This window comes from Bubalus kerabau, chromosome 22, assembly GCF_029407905.1.
Source record: "Bubalus kerabau isolate K-KA32 ecotype Philippines breed swamp buffalo chromosome 22, PCC_UOA_SB_1v2, whole genome shotgun sequence".
NCBI lineage: Eukaryota > Metazoa > Chordata > Mammalia > Artiodactyla > Bovidae > Bubalus > Bubalus kerabau.
The window spans coordinates 41,876,579-41,897,395 of NC_073645.1; the positions used below are offsets into that span (position 1 = coordinate 41,876,579).

The 20,817-nt window shown below is 48.1% G+C and overlaps 1 protein-coding gene across 3 annotated transcripts in view; it reads right to left on the reverse strand.

Annotated features, from left to right (window-relative positions):
- The window catches only part of RGS10 (regulator of G protein signaling 10), a 40,863-nt gene that overhangs the window by 11,938 nt on the left and 8,108 nt on the right, over positions 1-20,817 (reverse strand). For 2 of the 3 annotated variants that reach the window (XM_055560276.1, XM_055560275.1), the window contains exons 2-4: positions 15,891-16,009; positions 14,638-14,724; positions 3,054-3,197 (exon numbers count right to left, since the gene is read on the reverse strand). In XM_055560276.1, coding sequence (XP_055416251.1) covers positions 3,054-3,197; positions 14,638-14,724; positions 15,891-16,009 — 350 coding nt within the window. Of the gene's footprint in view, positions 1-1,850; positions 2,039-3,053; positions 3,198-14,637; positions 14,725-15,890; positions 16,010-20,817 lie in introns of those variants that run through there. The other variant, XM_055560277.1, reaches the window with a different exon arrangement.

Consider the following 20,817-nt stretch of genomic DNA (forward strand, 5'->3'; position numbering starts at 1 on the left):
TCACTTTCATGCATTGGAGAAGGAAATGGCAACCCACTCCAGTATTCTTGCCTGGAGAATCCCAGGGACAGAGGAGCCTAGTGGGCTGCCGTCTCTGGGGTCGCACAGAGTCGGACACAACTGAAGCGACTTAGCAGCAGCAGCAGCAGCAGCAGCAAGGCCCCTGAGAGACAGAGTTTTCTGAAGTGAAACAGAACCCAGAGGCCTTCACAGGGACTCACTACGGAATCAACTCAGATTCCAAGCACCCTGTGCTGTGCTCGGTTGCTCAGTCATGTCCCACTCTTTGTGACCCTTTGGGCTGTAGCCCACCAAGCTCCTCTGTCCGTGGGATTTCCCAGGCAACAATACTGGAGCGCGTTGCCATTTTCTCCTCCAGGGGATCTTCCCAACCCAGGGATTGAACCCACATCTCCTACAGCTCTGGATTCCTTACCATTGAGCCATTTAGAGAAGCCCCTCCAAGTACCTTGCTTCCATCCAGTTATGCCCAAGGAAGACAGTTAGCACCTCTCTCTCCCTCTCAAGTAAATGACGTTCAACAACAGGATATAAAAGTACTTTCTTTACAGGAAGTAGTTTGAACTGCATTATGCCACATCTGTTAGATGTGTGTACACATGCATATTTACAGGAAAAAAATGATGGAAAGTCTAGACATCAGATGTTACTTAGTGATTCACTCCAAGTATAAAATTACGAATTTTCTCATTTTTATATTTTGGTTTCTCAAGTTTCTTTTGTTGAGTACATATAATGTTTCTAGTTAGCCAGATGAAAGTTTTTTTTAACAAAAATTATTTTTTAAATGTTTTTGGGACTTGCCTGGTGGTCCAGGGGCTAAGACTCCAGGCTTCCACTGGAGGTGGGCATGGGTTCAATCCCTGGGCAGGGAACTAAGATCCCACATGCTGCATGGTGTGGCCAAAAAACAAAATTAAATTAAAATATTTTTGTCACTTAAAAACATCATCCTCGGTCCCTTGTATTTCCTTCTTTCTGCACCAGCTAAACCTCCCGGGGTCTGAATCCAATGGGGGTGCCCTGGTCCCAGCAGCCCAGCTCCTTTTTGAGATGCGTTGCAGGCCTAACTCTCACAGGAGAGCAGGGTCTTTGGGAGACCGAGGTGACAGCAGCCCACCTCATTCCTTGCTGCTGCCTTGGCTTCTGCAGTCCCGGAAAAGGGCTGTATTCACATGGTAACCCCTCTGCTCCAGCTCCTGGGGCTTTGAGGAGCTGTGACGGGCTGTGTGAGTCCAGAGTACAGTCCTATTTTTTTCCCTTTGGCCGCACTTCACGCTGTGTGGAACTTTCCCGACCAGGGATCGAACCTGAGCCCTGTGCAGTGCAAGCGCAGAGTCTTAACCACTGCACTGCCAGGGAACCCCCAGAGTACAGTCTTTGATGGCAGGTGCATCGGCCTCCGGCACGTCCTAGACCTATGGGACTCTGTGCTAACAAACCATGTAGTCCCCCTGATCCTTGCTTTTCTCATCATCAGAACGGGAGTACAGCTCGTCACTGGAGATTAGATGAGATGATACGTGCCAAGAGGGCACAGAAGGGCACCCCTGAAGCGTGGATATTGTTCTTATGGAGAACACTTAGAACACAGGGGTGTCAGTGCAGAGTCTGTCTCACCCTGGCATCCCTTCACAATACCCTAGGAAGCTTGTAAATGATTCTGAGGTCCGGGCGAAGCGGAGACCTCCGTGTGGCTCCAGCCACAAGCACTGCCTTTAACCCTGCCTTCCTTTCCCTCCACAAGCCCATGTCCATGGCATCCCTCCCATCCGCTCGACATCACCACCTCCAGGAGGCCCTCAACAAGTCTCTCATGCTAACTATAGAGTCCCTTCAACACCCCAATTTGAGGTCGAATTCATGTGGAATTTGCATTTGCCACTGTATCAACTGGAAAACATTCTCAAGTTAATTCTCATATTTGTAATTTCTACCTGTTTGTTTTCTATCTGATGTTGAGCAGATGAAGCTTTCTGGATGCTGGGACATGCTCTGGGCTCTGTGCACACTCCAGCTGATCAAAAAAAAAAAAAAAAGGCCAACTGATGCTGTGGACCAGTGGTTTCCAAAGTATAGTCTCAGAACCTGCAGTGTCAGATCACCTAGGGGTTTGCTAGGAGAGCAAGGTCTCAACTCACCTGGAAACCATCAAGTCTGCTAGTTAACTCTGGCGGTGGAGCCCAGTTTCTCTTTTAACGAGCCCTTCAGGTGGCTCTGGGCTTGCTCATGTTGGAGGATTGCTAAATTAAGCTAAGAGCTAGTCTCCACCTGTGTGCCAAAGAAGGCCTTTGCTTCCCCAGTAAGAACAGGGCCAGCAGAAGTTAGCAATCCGTCAGTGTTCCATGGTCCACGGGTGTGTATATAACGTTTCACAAGAACAGAACCTGCTATGAATAGTCACATCTGCAAACACATATCCGAAAAAAACCTCTGCAGTACAGTTTCAGCCTGTTGCCTATTTTATTGCTGGCATTCCTCATATGACAATTCGCCAGAAAACTAAAGTTTATCCCTTAGAAGTCCATTTTTTAAACCTAACTTTTCCTGCATTAAGTGGACTACCTTGACAAAGTGGACCACGGGCCAACTGAAGTAGGTGGTGAGGTTTGGATATTTTTACAAAAGCCTCAGGTTTCCTGCCACTTTGGGTCTTGTGCTTGCTTTTCTAGACTTATCTGGCTGCTCCCACCTTTAGCAGTTATCACATGTTGCTTCCTCAGTGTGGGTGCCTCAAACAGCTCCAGCCTCCCTTCTAATCTGGTTGAGAAGACTGACAACCCTGCTCAGTCAAAGTGTGAGTAGACCAAGAGGAAAGAGGCCTGCGGGCGGATCCGACGGGTCAAATCCTGGGCCTGGCAAGCCAGCCTGTCTCTTTCACCAACCACGCCCCTCCATGTGCCCCAGGCCACCCAGATGGATGGGACTGCTTCTAGGGTGCTCAGTATTTAGTTTTAACTGAATTCTTCCAAACAGGGGTGGGCAGAAATGTCAGTTTTGCCATCAAGGTGCAGCTAGGGAAGTCAGGTTACCTGGTCCTGAAGCTTCTGGAACATCAGTGGATGTGGTTCCTCCAGGATCTTCTCATTGAGGCGGGACTGGCCCTCGACGTTGACTTGGGACGAGGCCTTGCTGGACAGAAAGGTCATGTAGATCTCCTTTGCCTTTTCCTGCATCTGCGGGGAGACACGGAGAGCCTGTCTGTCATCTGTGAGCACAGCCCTTGCCAGTCGGAGCCCAGAAGGAACCACTGCTGGAAGAGCCCTGGGGGATCTGGCTGTGGCTCCAGAGCTAAGCAGGATGAGGGGGTCAGAGGGGCGGAAGGCTCATGGTCACCCTGCCCCTTCCCCTCCCCTTCAATGCATCTGTGGCCACATCACCTGCCTCAAAATCTACACTATTCATTCCGAAATGAGGACAGGAAGAATCCCAGCCCAGAGTGTGGGACATTCAGTAGCATTCATGACCATGCTGTGAATTCTCCAAATTAAGGCCTCATGAGAAAATTTTGTTGTTGTTGTTTAGTCACTCAGTCGTGTCCAATTCTTTGTGACCCCATGGACTGTAGCCGGCCAGGCTCCTCTGTCCATGGGACTTCCCAGGCAAGAATACTGGAGTGGGTTGCCATTTCCTTCTCCAGGGCATCGTCCCAACCCAAGGATTGAATCTGCATCTCCTGCATTGGCAGGCAGATTCTTCTCCACTGAGCCACCAGGGAAGCCCCATGAGAATGTTATTCAGCCATAAAAAGGAATGAAGGACTGACACATTCTGCAACATCGATGAGCCTTGAAAGCATTATGCTCAGTGAAGGAAGTCAGACATGAAAGGCTACATGTTACATGATTCTATTCATATGAAATATTTAGAATAGGCAACTCCATAGAGACAGAGAGATAAGTGGTTGGCTCGGGGAGGGGGAAACAGGGAGTGACTGCTTAACGACTAAGGGCTTTGTTTGCAGTGATAAACAAGTTCTGGAACTAGACAGTGGTGACAGCCGTGTAATACCGTGAATGTATTCAATGCCACTGAACTTTAAAATGGTTAAAATGCTAAACATGAGAGCCCTAAAAATGGTTCAGTTCAGTTCAGTCGCTCAGTCGTGTCCGACTCTTTGTGACCCCATGAATGGCAGCACGCCAGGCCTCCCTGTCCATCACCAACTCCCGGAGTTCACTCAGACTCACGTCCATCGAGTCAGTGATGCCATCCAGCCATCTCATCCTCTGTCGTCCCCTTCTCTTCCTGCCCCCAATCCCTCCCAGCATCAAAGTCTTTTCCAATGAGTCAACTCTTCCCGTGAGGTGGCCAAAGTATTGGAGTTTCAGCTTTAGCGTCATTCCTTCCAAAGAAATCCCAGGGCTGATCTCCTTCAGAATAAAAATGGTTAGCATGGTAAAATGTATGTCTATTTCACCATGGGTGTGCTCAGTCATTCAGTCATGTCCAACTCTTTGCAACCCTATGGACTGTATCCTGCCAGGCTCCTCTATCCATGGGATTATCCTGGTAAGAATACTGGAGTGGGTTGCCGTTTCCTTCTCCAGGGGATCTCCCCAACCCAGAGATTGAATTTGCCTCTCCTGTATTGGCAGGCAGATTCTTTACCACTGAGCCACCAGGGAAGCCCCATGAGAACATTATTCAGCCATAAAAAGGAATGAGGACTGACATATTCTGCAACATTAATGAACCCTGAAAGCATTATGCTCAGTGAAGAAAATGAGACATGAAAGGCTACATGTTACATGATTCTATTCATATGAAATATTTAGGCAACTCCACAGAGACAGAGAGATAGATAAGTGGTTGGCTCGAGGAGGGAGAAATGGGGAGAACCACCCAAGAGGCCATGGATTCTTTACAGCCATTGGCAGGCAGATTCTTTACCACCGAGCCACCAGGGAAGCCCCTTTTATTTTACCACAATACCAAAAAAATCAAGTTAAACCATGAACACATATCCCAGCCAGTGATCAAGCCCCTATTAAGTGCCAAACACAAGCTAGGCATTTTACATCTATGGTCCAATTTCCTTAATCCCTCAGGAGTCCAGCAAAGTGCCATCTTCCTGTTGCTGCCATGTCCCTGATGGGGACACAGAGGCCAGGAGGGGTGATATGGCTTATCCATGAAGCCTGCAGAGAGACATGGGACGATCTGACTCCCGAGCCTTGCATTTCTGCTCAGTTTCACACCTGTGACATACATTATCTGCCCCCTCCCTGCCCCTGGTGATGCACTGTCAGCCCTGCAGGACTGGGGTTTGTTTTCCCAGAACTAGAGATGAGCGTTAGCAAGAGATAGAACATGCCGCCTGCCCTGAACCCCAAGTGCAGTCAGGCCAGAAGGCATCAGCCCTAAATAGGCACTGCCCTGGGAGGGCTTGTCAGCGGGCTTGGAAAAGGTATGCACACCTGCACTCAGGCCGCACCGAAAGCCAACAGTGACTGGTGCAGGAACGTGCTGTTCAGTCTCTCAGTCATGTCTGACTCTTTGCGACCCCATGGACTGCAGCACGCCAGGCTTCCCTGTCTATCACCAACTCCCGGAGCTTGCTCAAACTCATGTCCATCGAGTCAGTGATGCCATCCAACCATCTCATCCTCTGTCATCCCCTTCTCCTCCTGCCTTCGATCTTTCCCAGCATCAGGGTCTTTTCCAATGATGGCAAACGCTTTGTCTTACAAACAGCAGGCCTCCATGCGAGGGTCCTGCAGGACATTCCCTGAAGGCTGTCTGCTCTCTGACTTCCTGTGCTCACCCCGCACAAGGCTGTTTCTCCAAACATTAGAGCCTCAGGAGTAGCCCACCCTACAGAGGAAGCCAGACAATAAAAGCCTCAGAAATGGAGCTATGGAGCTATGATTTGCACAGGAAGTCAGGGGCTTCTCAGGGTCTATGTGGAAAACTCCACTCTCTCTAGATAGCCCACCTGGGGTCCTGCATGCTGCAGGACTTGGCCTAGGAAACCCCAGGCTCTGAAAACCCTTTGGGCTCATAGAAACCACCGGAAGGCTTCAACACTTGATGCTGAAAGGAGGACAAAGGCAATCCTTTCACTTCTTTTGGTTCCGGGGACTAGCAGACAAAAGATCTCATGAGAAGGAGGTCTGACCCATCTCCCATCCCCCAGAAGAAAACCTTGGCTAGAAGTGTGGGAAGACCACCCAGGTGGGAGCCTTAAGGTAACATGGCTGTTGGGGGGACAGGCCAGGAGGCCATCGAGGAGACCCAGGGGGCCTGTGCGTCAGGGTCACACACCCCTCCAAGACCCACTCATTTCAGGAAGCTCTGAGCCTCCCTCCCACCACCCCCATTCTGTCAGAAAGGAACGTTTTTGGAAAACCACTTCCTGTTTCAACGATAATTCATAAAAGCAGACTTTTAACCAGTCAGATTAGCAAACTCCATGTAGGGCCCTAGAAGAAGAAATGGCTTTAGGCCTCCCCTCCCCCTTGAACATTCACTCACACACACACACACACACACATTTTCCAGATGGATCCAGGCTGTCTTGGGTGGTTCTGAAAAGAAGAAGTGTACTGAGTAGCTTGAGGCTTAGAGGTGGGGGTGGGGGGAGAGCAGGAAGCAGGTTTGTGGGGGACGCCTGTAGGTATACAGGCCTCGGGCCTCTCAGCCCCACCGTGTGTCTGCAACCACCTCGAGGATCTGTCGAAGAGTGCAGGATCCCTGAGGTGCCTGGACATGGGCCACTCTCATCTCTGGCTGATGGCTCGGGGTGACAGCTTCACGGGCAAAGCTTATCTGGCCGGGGTAGGAAGCGTGACTGAGAAGGGAAACCCTGAGACTGCTGACCACAAGTTGGTCACAGGAAGGCCTGGTGTCCACGCCGAGGATGCATAACAAAAAAGAAGAAGCGGGTCTCTCGAGTTATTTGGGGATATTTTCCAGAGCGTGGTTAACCCTATTCTAGTTCCTGTCGGGAAAGGGTGAGACCATCCCCCACTGGTGGGGGCCCCCAGGGTCTAGGACCCGAGGTATAATGTGGAAGGATGGCTGGCCACTCTCTTCCAGTCATTTCAGCCTCCACCAGAGCATCTGCACTGCCATGGACAGCAGCCACACCCGGCTCCCACTCCTGCCCCAGAAGGTGCTGGAAAAGGATCACCCCTGGGTGCAGGTGATGACTCCCGGTATCAACCTGAAGACCCCCGTTAGAAGCCGTGTGTAGCCAGGTCTGCCTCCCAGACATGGTCCCTAACCCAGGGCCTTCCTCCCAGCCCGGCAGCGCATCAGACAAGAGCAACGTCAGCACTCAAATGCCGCTCCCAGCAAGTGCACGTTTAGGAGAAGCAAACTCACTTGAGTATCATCAGCCCCAGAAAGATAAATCGACCCAGAACAAAGGCAAAGGCATTCGCAGACCATAGTGCAGATGAGCACTGCTCTGGACGTTCTGGCTTCTCTCCCTCATTAGTAAGTGTGCTTTAACTTTATCCACTGGGAGAAATAAAAGCTTTTACTCCACATGCCCCTGTAGTTAATGACTTCTCACTGAAACATCTCAAAAGAAAGCACAAGTGCACTTTCTGTCTCCACTTTCTCCCTTCCACCTGCTCCCCCATCCCTGGCTCCTGCCCTCCCACCGGCTCACCGATACCCTTCTTCTGGACCGCTCTCCAGGCCCCCACACTGCTCACCCCCATTGCCCTCTCAGGATTCTCCAACACCTCGCTGCTTCTGTATCCTTTGCCAGCTCCTGTCCCTCTGTCCCCCCCATCCCTGCAAATTCTGGGGTTTCCTGAGTTTGGCCCTAGGCTGACCACTTTCCTAACCACATGGTCTTCCAAGATTCCAGCCCATTCCTCTGCCCCAAGCAACTTACCATGCAGATAACTGGTGTCTAGAATTGTGGGCTTAGATATCCCACAGACATCTCACACCTAAAACCAAGGAAAGGAATGGTCCCCTTCTGGCCTGGGGGGGTCTCCCTGTATCCACTGCAGGAACCTGGGGGTGGTGATCCCCTAACACCCCACTCATCTCTGCACCCTGCCTGTCACTGAGTCCTGCTCACCTGGCCTCCGTCAGCCCCTCCCCTGCTGTTCCCATCACTCTGCCAGAGATGGACAATGGGACAGGACAATAAGAAAAGGCAAAGATCAAGCCACACACTACCTGTGTTACTATCAGCTTCAGAAAGAGACTGAGGCAAGGAAAAGGTCAAGTGAATGATTTGAGATAACTTCTGAGAAGGGGCTCAGGAAACAGAAAGCAGTTGGAGGAACAGTGAACGACACAGCAGACAGCAGCAGGAGGAAACCTAGGCCCTGCAAGTTTGTGGGGTTGCAAAGTAGCATCCTCACATGGCAGGGACTCAAGGGCCTCTGGGAACCCAGGCGGGAGGGAGGAAGAGGGCAGCAGGAAGAAGCCGTGAGACCCCCAGGTTCTGACCCATAGCGCTGAGCAGTCATCTCCTCCCTCCCCACCCACCTACCACCCCCACCCCCCAGCCTGGAGTTTTCTTCTCTTGAAGACAGAGAAAGGCGGGAGGGAAAGGAAGAGATGCCAAACTGAATACAAGGGTTAACTGAAAATCCGCATACAGATTCCTGCCAATACAGGGAACGCAGCAAATTTCTCCCAACCCAGCTCACTGGAAATATGTTCAGTTTATAAGCCTATCAGGCTTGCCACCACCAGGACGAGAGGGCCCCGGTCTATAGGAAACAGAAGCGGAAAAAATTCCATAGAAAGATTTAAAGATAAAGTTGAAATCTCCAAAAGAAAATGTAGGAACTGAAAGGTACAAAGATGAAAAGCTCAGAGGGAAAGACGAGGAAACTAAAGACTCAGTCCAGAGGAGGAGGGCCATCATTGGGAGAGAAACCAGAGAGACCGGAAGGAAAGAAGTTTCAAAAAAAATAATGATAATAAAAATACGAGAACATTTCCCAGAACTACAAATTTCCAGATGAAAAGGCTCCAGAAAATGTCCCACACAATGAATGCACCTCGCCTAGCTCCCAAGCCTCTGACTGTACAGCTTTAGAATACTGGTGATGAAAAGAGGGCCTTATGTCATTCCGGAGAGAAAAAGCAAAGAAAATGAAACAGCTTACATGTAACACACTGATTTGTGACAAAAATGGAAGATAATGGGACAATGCCTTCAAAGTTCTGAATGAGTTTTAACCTGGAATTCAATTTTATGCCCTGTCGGATTACCCATGAAGCAGGAAAATAGGAAAACAATTAACATTTTCACTCAATAAGATCTTTAAAGGTCTACCTGCTGTGTGCCCTTTCTCAAGAAGTTATGACTGGTCTTGCTCCATTAAGATGAGGAAGTGACTCAGGACAAGTGAGGGCCTGGGTCCAGATGACAGGAGAGGGGCAAAGGGAGTGGCCACTGGCAGCAAAGAAAGACCTGGGAACATCTGGGTGGGAGCTGTGGTCTGAGGGCCCCAGGAAGGGCCCCCAGGGGAATCTGGACTGCAGAGATGACGAGAGGCCTGAGCCACATCATAACAAGAAGCATTTCACAGGCTACTAGAAAGTATAAAAAGAAGAAAAGCAAAAAACAGTCCAGGGACTTCCCTGGTGGTCCAGTGGTTAAGAATCCGCCTGCCAATACAGGGAACACAGGTTCGATCCCTGGTCCGGGAAGATCCCACATGCCTCGGGGAAGCTAAGTCCATGCTCCACAACTGCTGTAGCCGCGCTCAAGAGGGTAGCCCCACTTGCTGTGACCAGAGAAAGCCTACAAGTAGCAAGGAATACCCAGTGCAGCCATAAATAATAAATAAATAAATTTAAAAAAAAATGATCCAAGAAGGAAAAAAAAAAAATGTAATCGTAGCATCTTCTTTGGCTCAGTAGCAAACAATACACAATAAAGTTTTAATAATGAAAATGCCGTAGACAGGGCTATAAAGTAAGTAGAAACTCATAGTAATGGTGAAAAGACATGAGGAGAGGATATTGGAGAATGATGAAGTGAGCCAGGACGGGGTGGAGATGCCGGCCAGGCCCACACCGGGCCCCAGACCACACTATGAGCCGCTGAGCTCCTATCCGCTCCTGCCTGGACCCAGCCATGTCCTTGTCAAAGGTCAGAAAGACACAGCCCAAAACCAGAGAGAGAGGGAAATCTGGAGGCTCCTGAGGGCTGACGGGAACGAGACCTTCATACTCCATTCACTTGTGAAGTGAATGAGCTTCATGTAAGGAGCACTTTTGGATCTTTAAATAATATATATATATATATATATATATATATATATATATTTAATAAAGAAGATGATGTGTTAGTCTTTTTAGGAAGACCTTTACGGTTACTTTAAATAAGAACACCAAACACTAAAATCCTGGATCAAGTTTTAGTGTTAAATATAATAAAATTAATAAACACGAAGATCCCCTGGAGAAGGAAATGGCAACCCACTCCAGTACTCTTGCCTAGAAAATTCCATGGACAGAGGAACCTGGTGGGCTACAGTCCATGGGGTAGCAAAGAGTCAGAGAAGACTGAGCGACTTCACTCTTCTTTTATAGACCCCTCCCTCTGGTTAACTCTAAACCACTATAAAAAGGCAAGGTACTTACTGTTTGTTACATTTAAATACCAGTGCAAGTTGCTCTCAGAGCTTTGATTATTAGAAATCTTGCACCACCCCACCACTTCCCCACCCCCACTCAGTTTGGTTTTTACAAATCTGTAGGAGCTGCTGTATCCATTTCAGTCACTGTCACATAGTAAATAGGCCCTTTATACATGCGCTGATGAATGAATGAGTAAAAATGAATGAATGAATGAGGGATGGCCAAAGAACAAACACCTTCTTGGAGCTTTTTCAGAGGTTTTAAAAGACATGAATGTTGCTCTGTGTTAGAAGGTAGATGTATCTCCCGTACTAACTCACAGGGAAGAGGCCCTTTATAGAAAAATGTCAAACCATAAAGAAATTGCCAAGGGAGAGAACGGCTCTGAAAGCTGTCTGCAGAATAGGAACACATGGCAGTTACAACCCTCAGGAACCCCGAGACGGGAGGGGGGCAGGCATCACCTCCCAACTTCCTAAAGCCCCAGCACCCCCCACCATAAACAGAGCACTGAGACCCTCCCAAACTAAAGGGTTGCTTTCCTGCCTGCCAGGGGGCAAAGCACAGACCAGGGAAGGCAGTGAGGGCACAGATGGGTCCACTGTTTGGAGTTTCTGAGAATTCAAATCCCAGAAGAACAGAGAGCACACCCCTCTCTCAAGTCTACCCCTAAAACTGTGACTGCTGCTCAAGATGAGCAGGGAGGCCAGGATCCTGCCCATCGTGGGTCCTCAGGGGTCAGCTGACCTGAGTGGAGATCAGGGAGGACCCAGTGAGCCAGGGACCATCCTAGGCTTGGGACAGAAGACAAACAAAGCTCGCCAACCTTAGACAGCCCTCATGATAAAGGGAAAGCCAAACTGCACAGGAGATAAATAAATATAAGGTACCAGGTAAGTTAGTAAGAGCTTATGGAGCCATCTGACTGGATCATGATAGTAAAAGAATGAAAACAACACCTAGCACAGGTCCAATTTAAACCAGGCAAAGGTGAGACCGGCCTCCATCTTACAACGGCCTTAGTTCACGGTAGAGACAGACAGTCAACAAACTCCCTGCCGGCTCAGACGTGACGAGTCTGATTGTGAAATGCAGTTGGGCTGACTTCTCCCTGGGCCATGTCCTCCTCTGCATCTTAAAATTACTGAAGCAGAACTTAGTTCTGGTTTTACTTCCCTGCGGCCGGACCCGCAAGACGGTCTGGAGAGAGAGCCGGGCTGTATTCCCAGCTCTGCACTGAGCCTGGGGGGCCGTGGGCGAGCCACAGCCTAACCTCTCAGACTGCAGCCCCGGTGTCTGGGAGGAGGGGGAACGGTCAGGACGCTGAGTGTGATGACCGGGAAGGAGGTGTGGACCCCACGGGCCTCCCGGATGGGATGCTCCGTCTGTCCCAGAGCCGTCCACATCTGCATGCAGCTGATGGGCGAGGCAGCGTTCACTGCCCTGAAGCAACATCCAGACCTCAGGACAGAAACCCTGGGTGTCAGGGCTGGGGGTACAGAGAGGGGCTGCTGGATTCTGGAGGCTCTGGCTGTAGGAGCTGGATGGGCTCATGCACCCCCAGCCCATGGCTTTCCAGTCTTTACTTTGGCACCCGGGTTCTCCCACCATGACCCCACCTCCCTCCCAGCACAACGTGCAAACAGGCACAGCGAAGCCAGCCCGCCCCCAAACATGAGCCTCCTGTCACCTGGTCTTCATTCAGCTCTTCTCTCCAGGCCTTCCTCCCCACAGGCTGTACCCTCTTCCGGGAACACTCCGCCCACCCCCATCCCCAGACTCCACTGAGGTGTCAGCTGAAGAGTCACTTCCCCAGAGCCCTGCCCAACACCGACTGCCTGTGCTCCCACGGAACCTGCACTTCCCATTTCTGGGCTCATCGCACTTGCAAAGGCTTGGTGAACAGGGAGCTTCCCCTCTCGGGGTCTGTTCCCTAAAGAGGCTCGGCTGTCTTGTCCCCGCATGTTGCCCATGCTTTCTACAAGGCCTGGCCCTGAGCAGGTGCGCTGCGGAGGTCTGGCAAACTCAACTGAATGGAAGGGCATGTCAGCGTCACGGGCAGGGACACCTGGGAGGCTCAGGAGGCAAGTCCCAGCTCAGCCGTGCAGGGACCTCCGCTGCCTGGTTTGCGATATAGAGGAGTGGCTGGCTAACTGGTCAGCCCCTCGCACCTCCAACATGCAAACTGAGGCAGAAGAATGGCCATCTGTCCCACTTGACTCTGAGCTAGGGCTTTAGGGTGGAGCCAGATGAATCCATTGCTCAGGTCAGCATTTATCGACAGTGGCCCCTGGGCTCTGGGCTGGGTGCTGGTGGCCAAGGAGAGCTATGGGTGAGACAACAGCCAAGTGTTAGTCGTTCAGTCGTGTCTGACTCTTTGCCACCCCAGGACTGCAGCTCACCAGACTCCTCTGTCCATGGGATTCTCCAGGCAACAATACTGGAATGGGTTTCCATTCCGTTCTCCAGGGGATCTTCCTGACCCAGGGATGCAACCCAGGTTTCCTGCATTGCAGGCAGATTCTTTACCATCTGAGCCACCAGGGAAGCCCAAAGGGCTCAGGCAAAGTCATCCAGGGGGGAGAAGCAAGAAGGAAGCCAATGTCAAGGATCATGCCCAGGATGGCTTTCTGGGCTAACCTGGGAATTCCAGCTCCAGGAATCTCGGAATCCATCTATCCTTGCCCCTGCAGAAGGGAAGGCGTGGAACAAAGGCCACACCACTCCATCTTGGGGAAAGAGTGTCTGAGGCAGAAAAGCCTTTGAATAAACCAATGACAGATATTTTCTGCAAACACATAATGGCTTCTGGCTTCATGAATTCCAGCTTTTTGGAGCCAGAGGCTTAAAAACTGGCAGCCCACAAGCCACATCTGCCCATGGCTATGTTTTGTTTGGCAGGAAAGGTTTTACATTTTTTTTAAATTAGTTCCATCATTTATAAGATTGGATGGTTTCACATAAGAAACCAAACATCCAGCTTCTCTGGAAAAACAGGCAGCGGTTGGACTGAAGATGGGAGAAGATGCCCTAAGAAGCAAGGTCCCTCAGGGTTCTGGGGCAAGTGAAGACCTAAGTGAGTAGAACCCAAGGCAGGGAAAGCTCAGACAGCCACAGACCGCAAAGCATTTGCTGCCAAAGTCAGCTAAACAACCAGCCACTGGAGGCAGGACAGGCCACCCCCTAATGCCCCAATCCCCACCACTCCCTACAGCCTCACACCAAAAACCTCCTTCATGCACATTATTACCAGAAGATACCCTGGAGGAGAAAATGGCATCCCACTCCAGTATTCTTGCCTGGAAAATCCCATGGACAGAGGAGCCTGGTGGGTTATAGGTCCATAGGCTTGCAAAGAGTCAGACACAACTGAAGCCACTTAGCATGCATGCATGTAGGCATTTAGCCATGAGCCTCTTAGAAAGACACAAGCACGAGCCTTGTAAACACATCTAATCCACAAGCCTCCTTGCCCAGAATCTCCTCCACCTCCCCTGACACCCAACCTTCAGTGGCAGAAAATCCGGCTGACATTGGAATTAAAGACTACCTCCTGCAAAGAGCACATATTCACCCAGGAGAACAGTCAGAAGCTTTCTATGTGGGATGCCTGCCAACTACAAGATGTTTTGTAAAGATAGATTGAATAATTGACGGTCCATCTGATGCGCCTTGTGCTTTTATCACCACGCATCTGCTTTACGATGTCCATACAAAACGCCAACATGCCAAGCCCCGGAGGGAGCGTTCACATAAATTATTCATGAAAAATAAAATCATACTCGATGACAGACTCTCAGTGACTTAAATCGTTATTTTTACTTTAAATATCTATCCATTTGAAAATAGATTAACACACTCTTTTAAAAATTGTTAATATTTGATCAACACAAGGTAAGCTATTCTGAATCTTAAATCCTCCCCTAAATCCAATATGGTTTGGATTTCTGTTGGCAATTTCAAAATTTATTGGAAAGGCAATTGTAACTTTATAAAGAAAGAAAAAAAGTTAGCAAGAACATGGTTACAGAATGAAAGAAGTACCTGCTTTTTATCTTGTGTTTTCTTAAAATCTTCACATGCTAGCCAAAATAATACATTTTCTTCACTGAATTCCTTTTTTAAAAATTCCTATGGATGAAGAGAAGAAAAAAATATCAAACAGTATTCTACTTAAAAAACAAAGAAACAACGCATTTTCCTTCAAAAAGTGATAAGTCAAAATTCAACAAATGAGCACGTTCATTCACTCTGTAAAAGCTCCACCCCCAAAACAGAGTTATGCTTAATGTTAAAAGCTAGAATTTCATATGCATTCGAACTTAATGGTTTTAACATTGTGAAGAAGTGTAAAAACGGAGCAGGAATCTACTCAACAGTTCTCAACTAACAATAAATTACCAAAAAGTAAATTAAAGTGGAAGATATATTAGCTCCTTCCAGACAGTGTTTAAACAAAGTACATTCCTCTAAAATCAGGCTCATTTTTTTTTAAACAAAAGAAAAGAAAACATATTAAGCATGTCTAAAAACGCCACAATGAAAACTATTTTAAGTTGGAGGTGCGCTTTCTTTCGGCAGATGTTGGGGGTCAGTGGCACAGCCAGCTATCCTAACGTGCACGGAAAAGTTTTCTCCCCAAGATCTAGATGGTGCTTACAAAGGCCCTGTGTCCAGGGGTGGCTGCCACCCGCTCCCTGGAGTCTGCAAAGGGAATCAACAGCATGATGGCTTTTGATGGCCTGACCCAGGGCTAAAGACAGAAGTCAGTACGACTCAGGCAGATACAGGCATTCTTGAAATTTACAAGTTCTTCTGACACCTGGGGTTTCTGGAGGCCATTTTAGGTAGTCCTGACATTTCCCCACCCGCCTGTCCTCCTTTGAGTTCAGCTTCACTTTACCAGCTGTTGTCCAGCTCTTTCACTCTATGAGCAGTGTATCCTGAGAAGCCCCAACACACAAGAGAACAAACCTTCACGTCAGGGAGACCCTGACCACCCCCTCCTAGGTGTCACGGAGCTGGAAATTCTTTGCAGATTCTGCCCATGGCACAGTACCTCTTCCCCATCCCCCACCCCTCCCAGTTATATAAAAACCAGACACAGTCAGTGCAAGCCCCTCAGTGCTGGTCCATGAGCACCCGGGAAAGCATTCCCATGTTGGTCATGACAGGTGAGAAGTTCTTTCTCTCAAGTTGGGATGGACAGTATCAAAAACTGGCCTGTGTTTCCCCTACAGGCTTCTAAACTTCTTTGTGTGGTGTGTCATTTCCGGTCAACAAGGAAAAAGGCACACCCTAAATCTTTTCACGCCTTCTGGGTCTTCAAGCAGATTCTCCAGGGAAGACGCCCATTTGGCTGTGCTCTTGGGGGTCTGGTGGCTGCTGCTGGAGCTCCCATCACTGTCGTGGATGTCTGCAAAGCAAAGTTCAGAGACTGTGTATGTGATCCAAAGATACTGTCATCTTGTAAGGAGCATTATTTTCATCATCATCACCACCATTGTGACTAAGACATAGTATCAGGTTACACACCAGAATCTACTCTCTGGGCTAACACAGGGAATTCATTCATTCATTCATTCTTGACAACAACCTTATGAAGTGGGTGCTACCATTCCATTTTACAGATGCAGAAAACTGAGGCTCAGAGTCAAGAAGGGACTTGTCACTTTCCAACACTCCCCATACATCCTTCCGCCACCCACATATCCACTGGCCGACCCACAGGCAGCCTTCAGGTCTCCCTCAAGCCCTCCTTCCAGGGACCTTGACTCAACGGCAACTCGTCCCCATTGCTTTCTGTGCGCAGTCTTGTAATTACCCTGCTGTGTTGTGACTGTTTGCACAGTCGGCTCTCACTAGTCTGAAAGCTCCTCTGTGTCTTGATCTTGTATCTCAGGAGGGAGCTCATTGCCTGGCACATAAAGAAAGTACCAGAGTTGGGACTAAGGTGGGGAAAGGGAGACAATGGACACAGGTGCAAATTTTAAGGGGACGCCAAAAAACTCAGGCATCAGATAAAAGAGATTTTCATGCAAAAATATATTGAAAAAACAAAATTAATGCAAAAAATTCCATAATGAGCAAACACTAAAGACAGAGTCGTTATAACTGACTTTTCCTGTGCCTCTCAGACTCCAGTATGGCTTGGCGTCACCCTGGCACAAAGGATAAAGACTAAATGAGTTAATGACTGCACGTGCCCATCTCATGCACTCTCTTCCTGTTGCCTCCAAAAAGAGCCTCTTGATTAAAGGAAAGGGGACTGGCACCTCCAACTAACGTACTCCGGCTACTTGCCTGAAGGAGGAAGCAACAGCACAAACACATCTCATCTCACTTGGCCCCTCCCTGGAGTCAAGGGAAAAACCATGGAATGTCGCTTCAGATGGGCCCAGGTTCCAAAGCCATTTTGGCCAATTTGAACTACGTGCCTGGTTGAGCCACTCACTTGTGTCCAACTCTTTGCAACCCCGAGGACTGGAGCTGGCCAGGTTCCTCTGTCCATGGGATTGACTCAGCAAGAAAACTGGAGTAGGTTGCCATTTCCTCCTCCACGGGATCTTCCCAACTCAGGGATCGAACCTGCATCTCCTGCATTGCAGGCAGATTCTTTGCCACTGAGCCACCAGGGAAGCCCTTGAACTATTAATATGTGAACATGGGCAAAACTGTCTGTAAGATGAAGATAATCTCCACATCCCTCGGGGTTATCGTAAGGATTAAAGAAGGAAACTCATTAGGTAACTAGATGCTCACAGCAGACCCTCAAGAAATACTAGTTCTTCTCTCTGCTTCCTTAAAAGTATGATCTATCAAGTGAATATTTTTATAACTAACACTTCTTTTTTCATTGCTTTTTTTTTCAAAGTATAGTTATGTCTTTCTAAAGAAAAGTTTGAAGCTGGGAGGAAACAAACTTTAAATCAGGGCTCCCCAGCCTCCGGGATCTAATGCCTGGTGATCTGAGGTGGAGCTGATGTAATAAAAATAGAGTGCATCATAACTGTAATGCGCTTGAATCATCCGGAAACCATCCCCTCACCACTCCGGTCCATGGAAAAATTGTCTTCCACAAAACCAGTCCCTGGTGCCAAAAAGGTTGGGGATTGCTGCAAGGAATCGGCAAAACAAATCATTTTAAAATAAGGATAAATCTTAAAAGTCTTACGAATATTAATTGCTGCAGGTAGCTAGGGGGCCATATGGTTTGAAATGCTTTTAGAGGAAAGTTGTACCCAGAATACAATGAACTTTGAAGTACCTCCGCTTCCGTGATCTCTCATGCACTACTGGGGGTCAACACAGGTTCATGTCTGTGAACAGCAGAGATTGTGTTCTCCCAGCATCTTGCCACTAGGCTAAATAAACCAGAAGCAATACACTTTGGTGACAGAGTAAGAGAATTGTTTGGGACAAAGCCACTCCTTTGAGAGGCAAACTGACTCAAACATCACAAATGGACCTGATGCTTCTCTAAAGTGAATCTCCAGCTCGTGGATATTAAATTAGTTCTCTGCTCTCTTTGCAAATGCTAAAATGGCAAGCTTCTGAACACTGTGTTTCTTCCCAATGAAGTATAAATCAAATTAAAAGATCATTATCATAAGGAATTCTGCAGCAGGGTTCATTCTGCCAAGCATTTCACAAATTTACTCTCTGTTCTCTGCCCGAAGAATACAGTTTGATGGTTTTCTCCACTTCCCCAGCAGGTTTTCTCTTAAGTAAATAAATTAGAGACACAATTTGCTGTTCCAGGAATAAACTTAGGCAGCCAGAACTTTCTCTTGCCGTGGCAGAACAACTCCTTTGTCTATAAGGTTTCAACCTTGGCCTGTGGTGATTCCAAAACTCTATGACATTCTTTTCAATAATACATGAAACCACATTTGGGCTTTCACAGTTTCACAGTCTAGCAAGTAAATATAGTTGGTGGATTCCCATTTAGCCAACGGAGTGCTCTGGTTAACTAGATCTTCTGGTTAACTGAGAGATAAGACAGCTGTCTTATGAGACACCGTGAGCCAATCGCTTCCTCCCTCCCCCGTTTCATTTCATACTCTACTCACTTTGCACATTAGGTTTCTGGGTCAGCTTTCTGTGCCACTTGACAAAAAGTTTTACAGCTCAAAACCCACTCATCTGATCTCGTCTCCTAATTTAATAGACTGAGACATAAAGGTCCAGAGGGTAAGGTGACCCAGCTAAGGAACTGGTGGATGGAATCAGTATTGGGACTTAAATGTACAGGCAATTGTCCCCACCAGGACCACCTCCTTGGAACCCCAGGGTTCCTCAGAATACAGGAGTTTGCAAATGGGTGACCCTTCCTTTCAGTTCCCTCCTGGACTACCAGTTCCCTTCCATAGACATTGTGAAATATATCTATGGCCGACACTGTTACAAAAGGCATAGAATTTTTAGGGCTAGCTCAGAAAGCACACGGAGATACGGTAGGTACCCCCATAACCATGGTTACTGCCTTCTGGCTTTCATGCCCTGGATAAAGAAAAATTCCTTCTTGCTTTTTTGCTCACCTTCTGCCCTAACAGTCCTTACTATAAGAATCTTCTACTCACACTCTACTGTCATGTGTTTTCACTTCTCCAGAAATATTGGTTCAAATTTTGCAAAGACTTCCCGATTGTCTTTCAATTTTGATTAAGGCCTCTGCCTCTGCCTCAAAAAAAAAAAAAAAATCCTTCTTGATTGTATCAATATACATAGATAGCTCTAGTTAGAGCTACATTTGCAAACTCCATTCACTTAATGGTGTCTCTCTTTTCCAAGTCATTATCCCCAGCTTCCAATGAGCCTGACAGAGGTCCACTCCCTTTGGCACTGCCCTAGAGACTGCCTCATCACCTGAGGCATTTCCGTTCCTCGGGAGCCTCTATACAAGGAGACTTCCACTATTTTCCAATGCATACAAGTAAGGACTTCCTAAGACAACTTGGTTCACTGTAAATGTTACAATCAGTCCAGTGATGTCCAGGAGAAAGAAATAACCTTTCTTCATAGCAATCAGATATACTTCTGAGCTTAAGAATAAAGCAAAACCCAGAGGTAAAGAATCCACCTGGAATGCAGGAGATGTGGCCGGAGCAGAGGGTTCAATCCCCCTTGGGAAGATCCCCTAGAGGAGGACATGGCAACCCACTCCAGTATTCTAGCCTGGAGAATCCCAGGGACAGAGGAGCCTGGTGGACTGCGGTCCATAGGGCTGCCCAGAGCCAGACGCAACTGAGCAACTATAACAAGGGTACCCAGCTTCCCAATTCCTTCCCAGTCCCTAGCACTTGGAAACACAAAGGCCCAACACCCTTCTTTCCTTTTTCATTGACAAAAGTTTCCATTTTAGATGGATTACACAAGAAGGTAGGTTTGGAAAGGACAGGTAGAGGGACTTCCCTGGTGGTCCAGTGCTTCCACTGGAGGAGGCATGGGTTCGATCACTGGTCTGAGAACTAAGATGCCACAGGGCACAGTCAAAAAAAAAAAAAAGCACAGGAGGAAAAAAGTTAAACCTATCTATCTAGCAGCTTTAAGACCACTCAAGTTAGTAAAGAACTGTTGGTGATAACATTTGTTTGTTTCAATTTTGTTCAGTTCTGCACACTTGCTGTCATTTAGATCAGCTGCAAAGCATTTTTGCAATGAAAAAAATAGGTTTTTTACCTCCTGGGCTCTTCAAAGTATTTTAGCTTTTCAGATTTTTGCAAGCACAATACTTACTTTTCAAGAAATTCATCTTCAGATGAGTTTATTATGGGCTAGTAGTAACCATCAGAGAAGGCAATGGCACCCCACTCCAGTACTCTTGCCTGGAAAATCCCATGGACGGAGGAGCCTGGTAGGCTACAGTCCATGGGGTCGCTGAGGGTTGGACACGACTGAGCGACTTCACTTTCACTTTTCACTTTCATGCATTGGAGAAGGAAATGGCAACCCACTCCAGTGTTCTTGCCTGGAGAATCCCAGGGACGGGGGAGCCTGGTGGGCTGCTGTCTCTGGGGTCGCACAGAGTCGGACATGACTGAAGCGACTTAGCAGCAGCAGCAGCAGTAGTAACCATTACACTTAAAAATTATTCACAGCATGCTGGGCACTAGCTATTCTGAGCTTTTTCCATAGGTTAAATCATCTTGTTCTCACAATGACCCTCTGATGTAGTTACGATTATTCCCACTTCACAGATGAGGAAACTGAGGCACACTAACT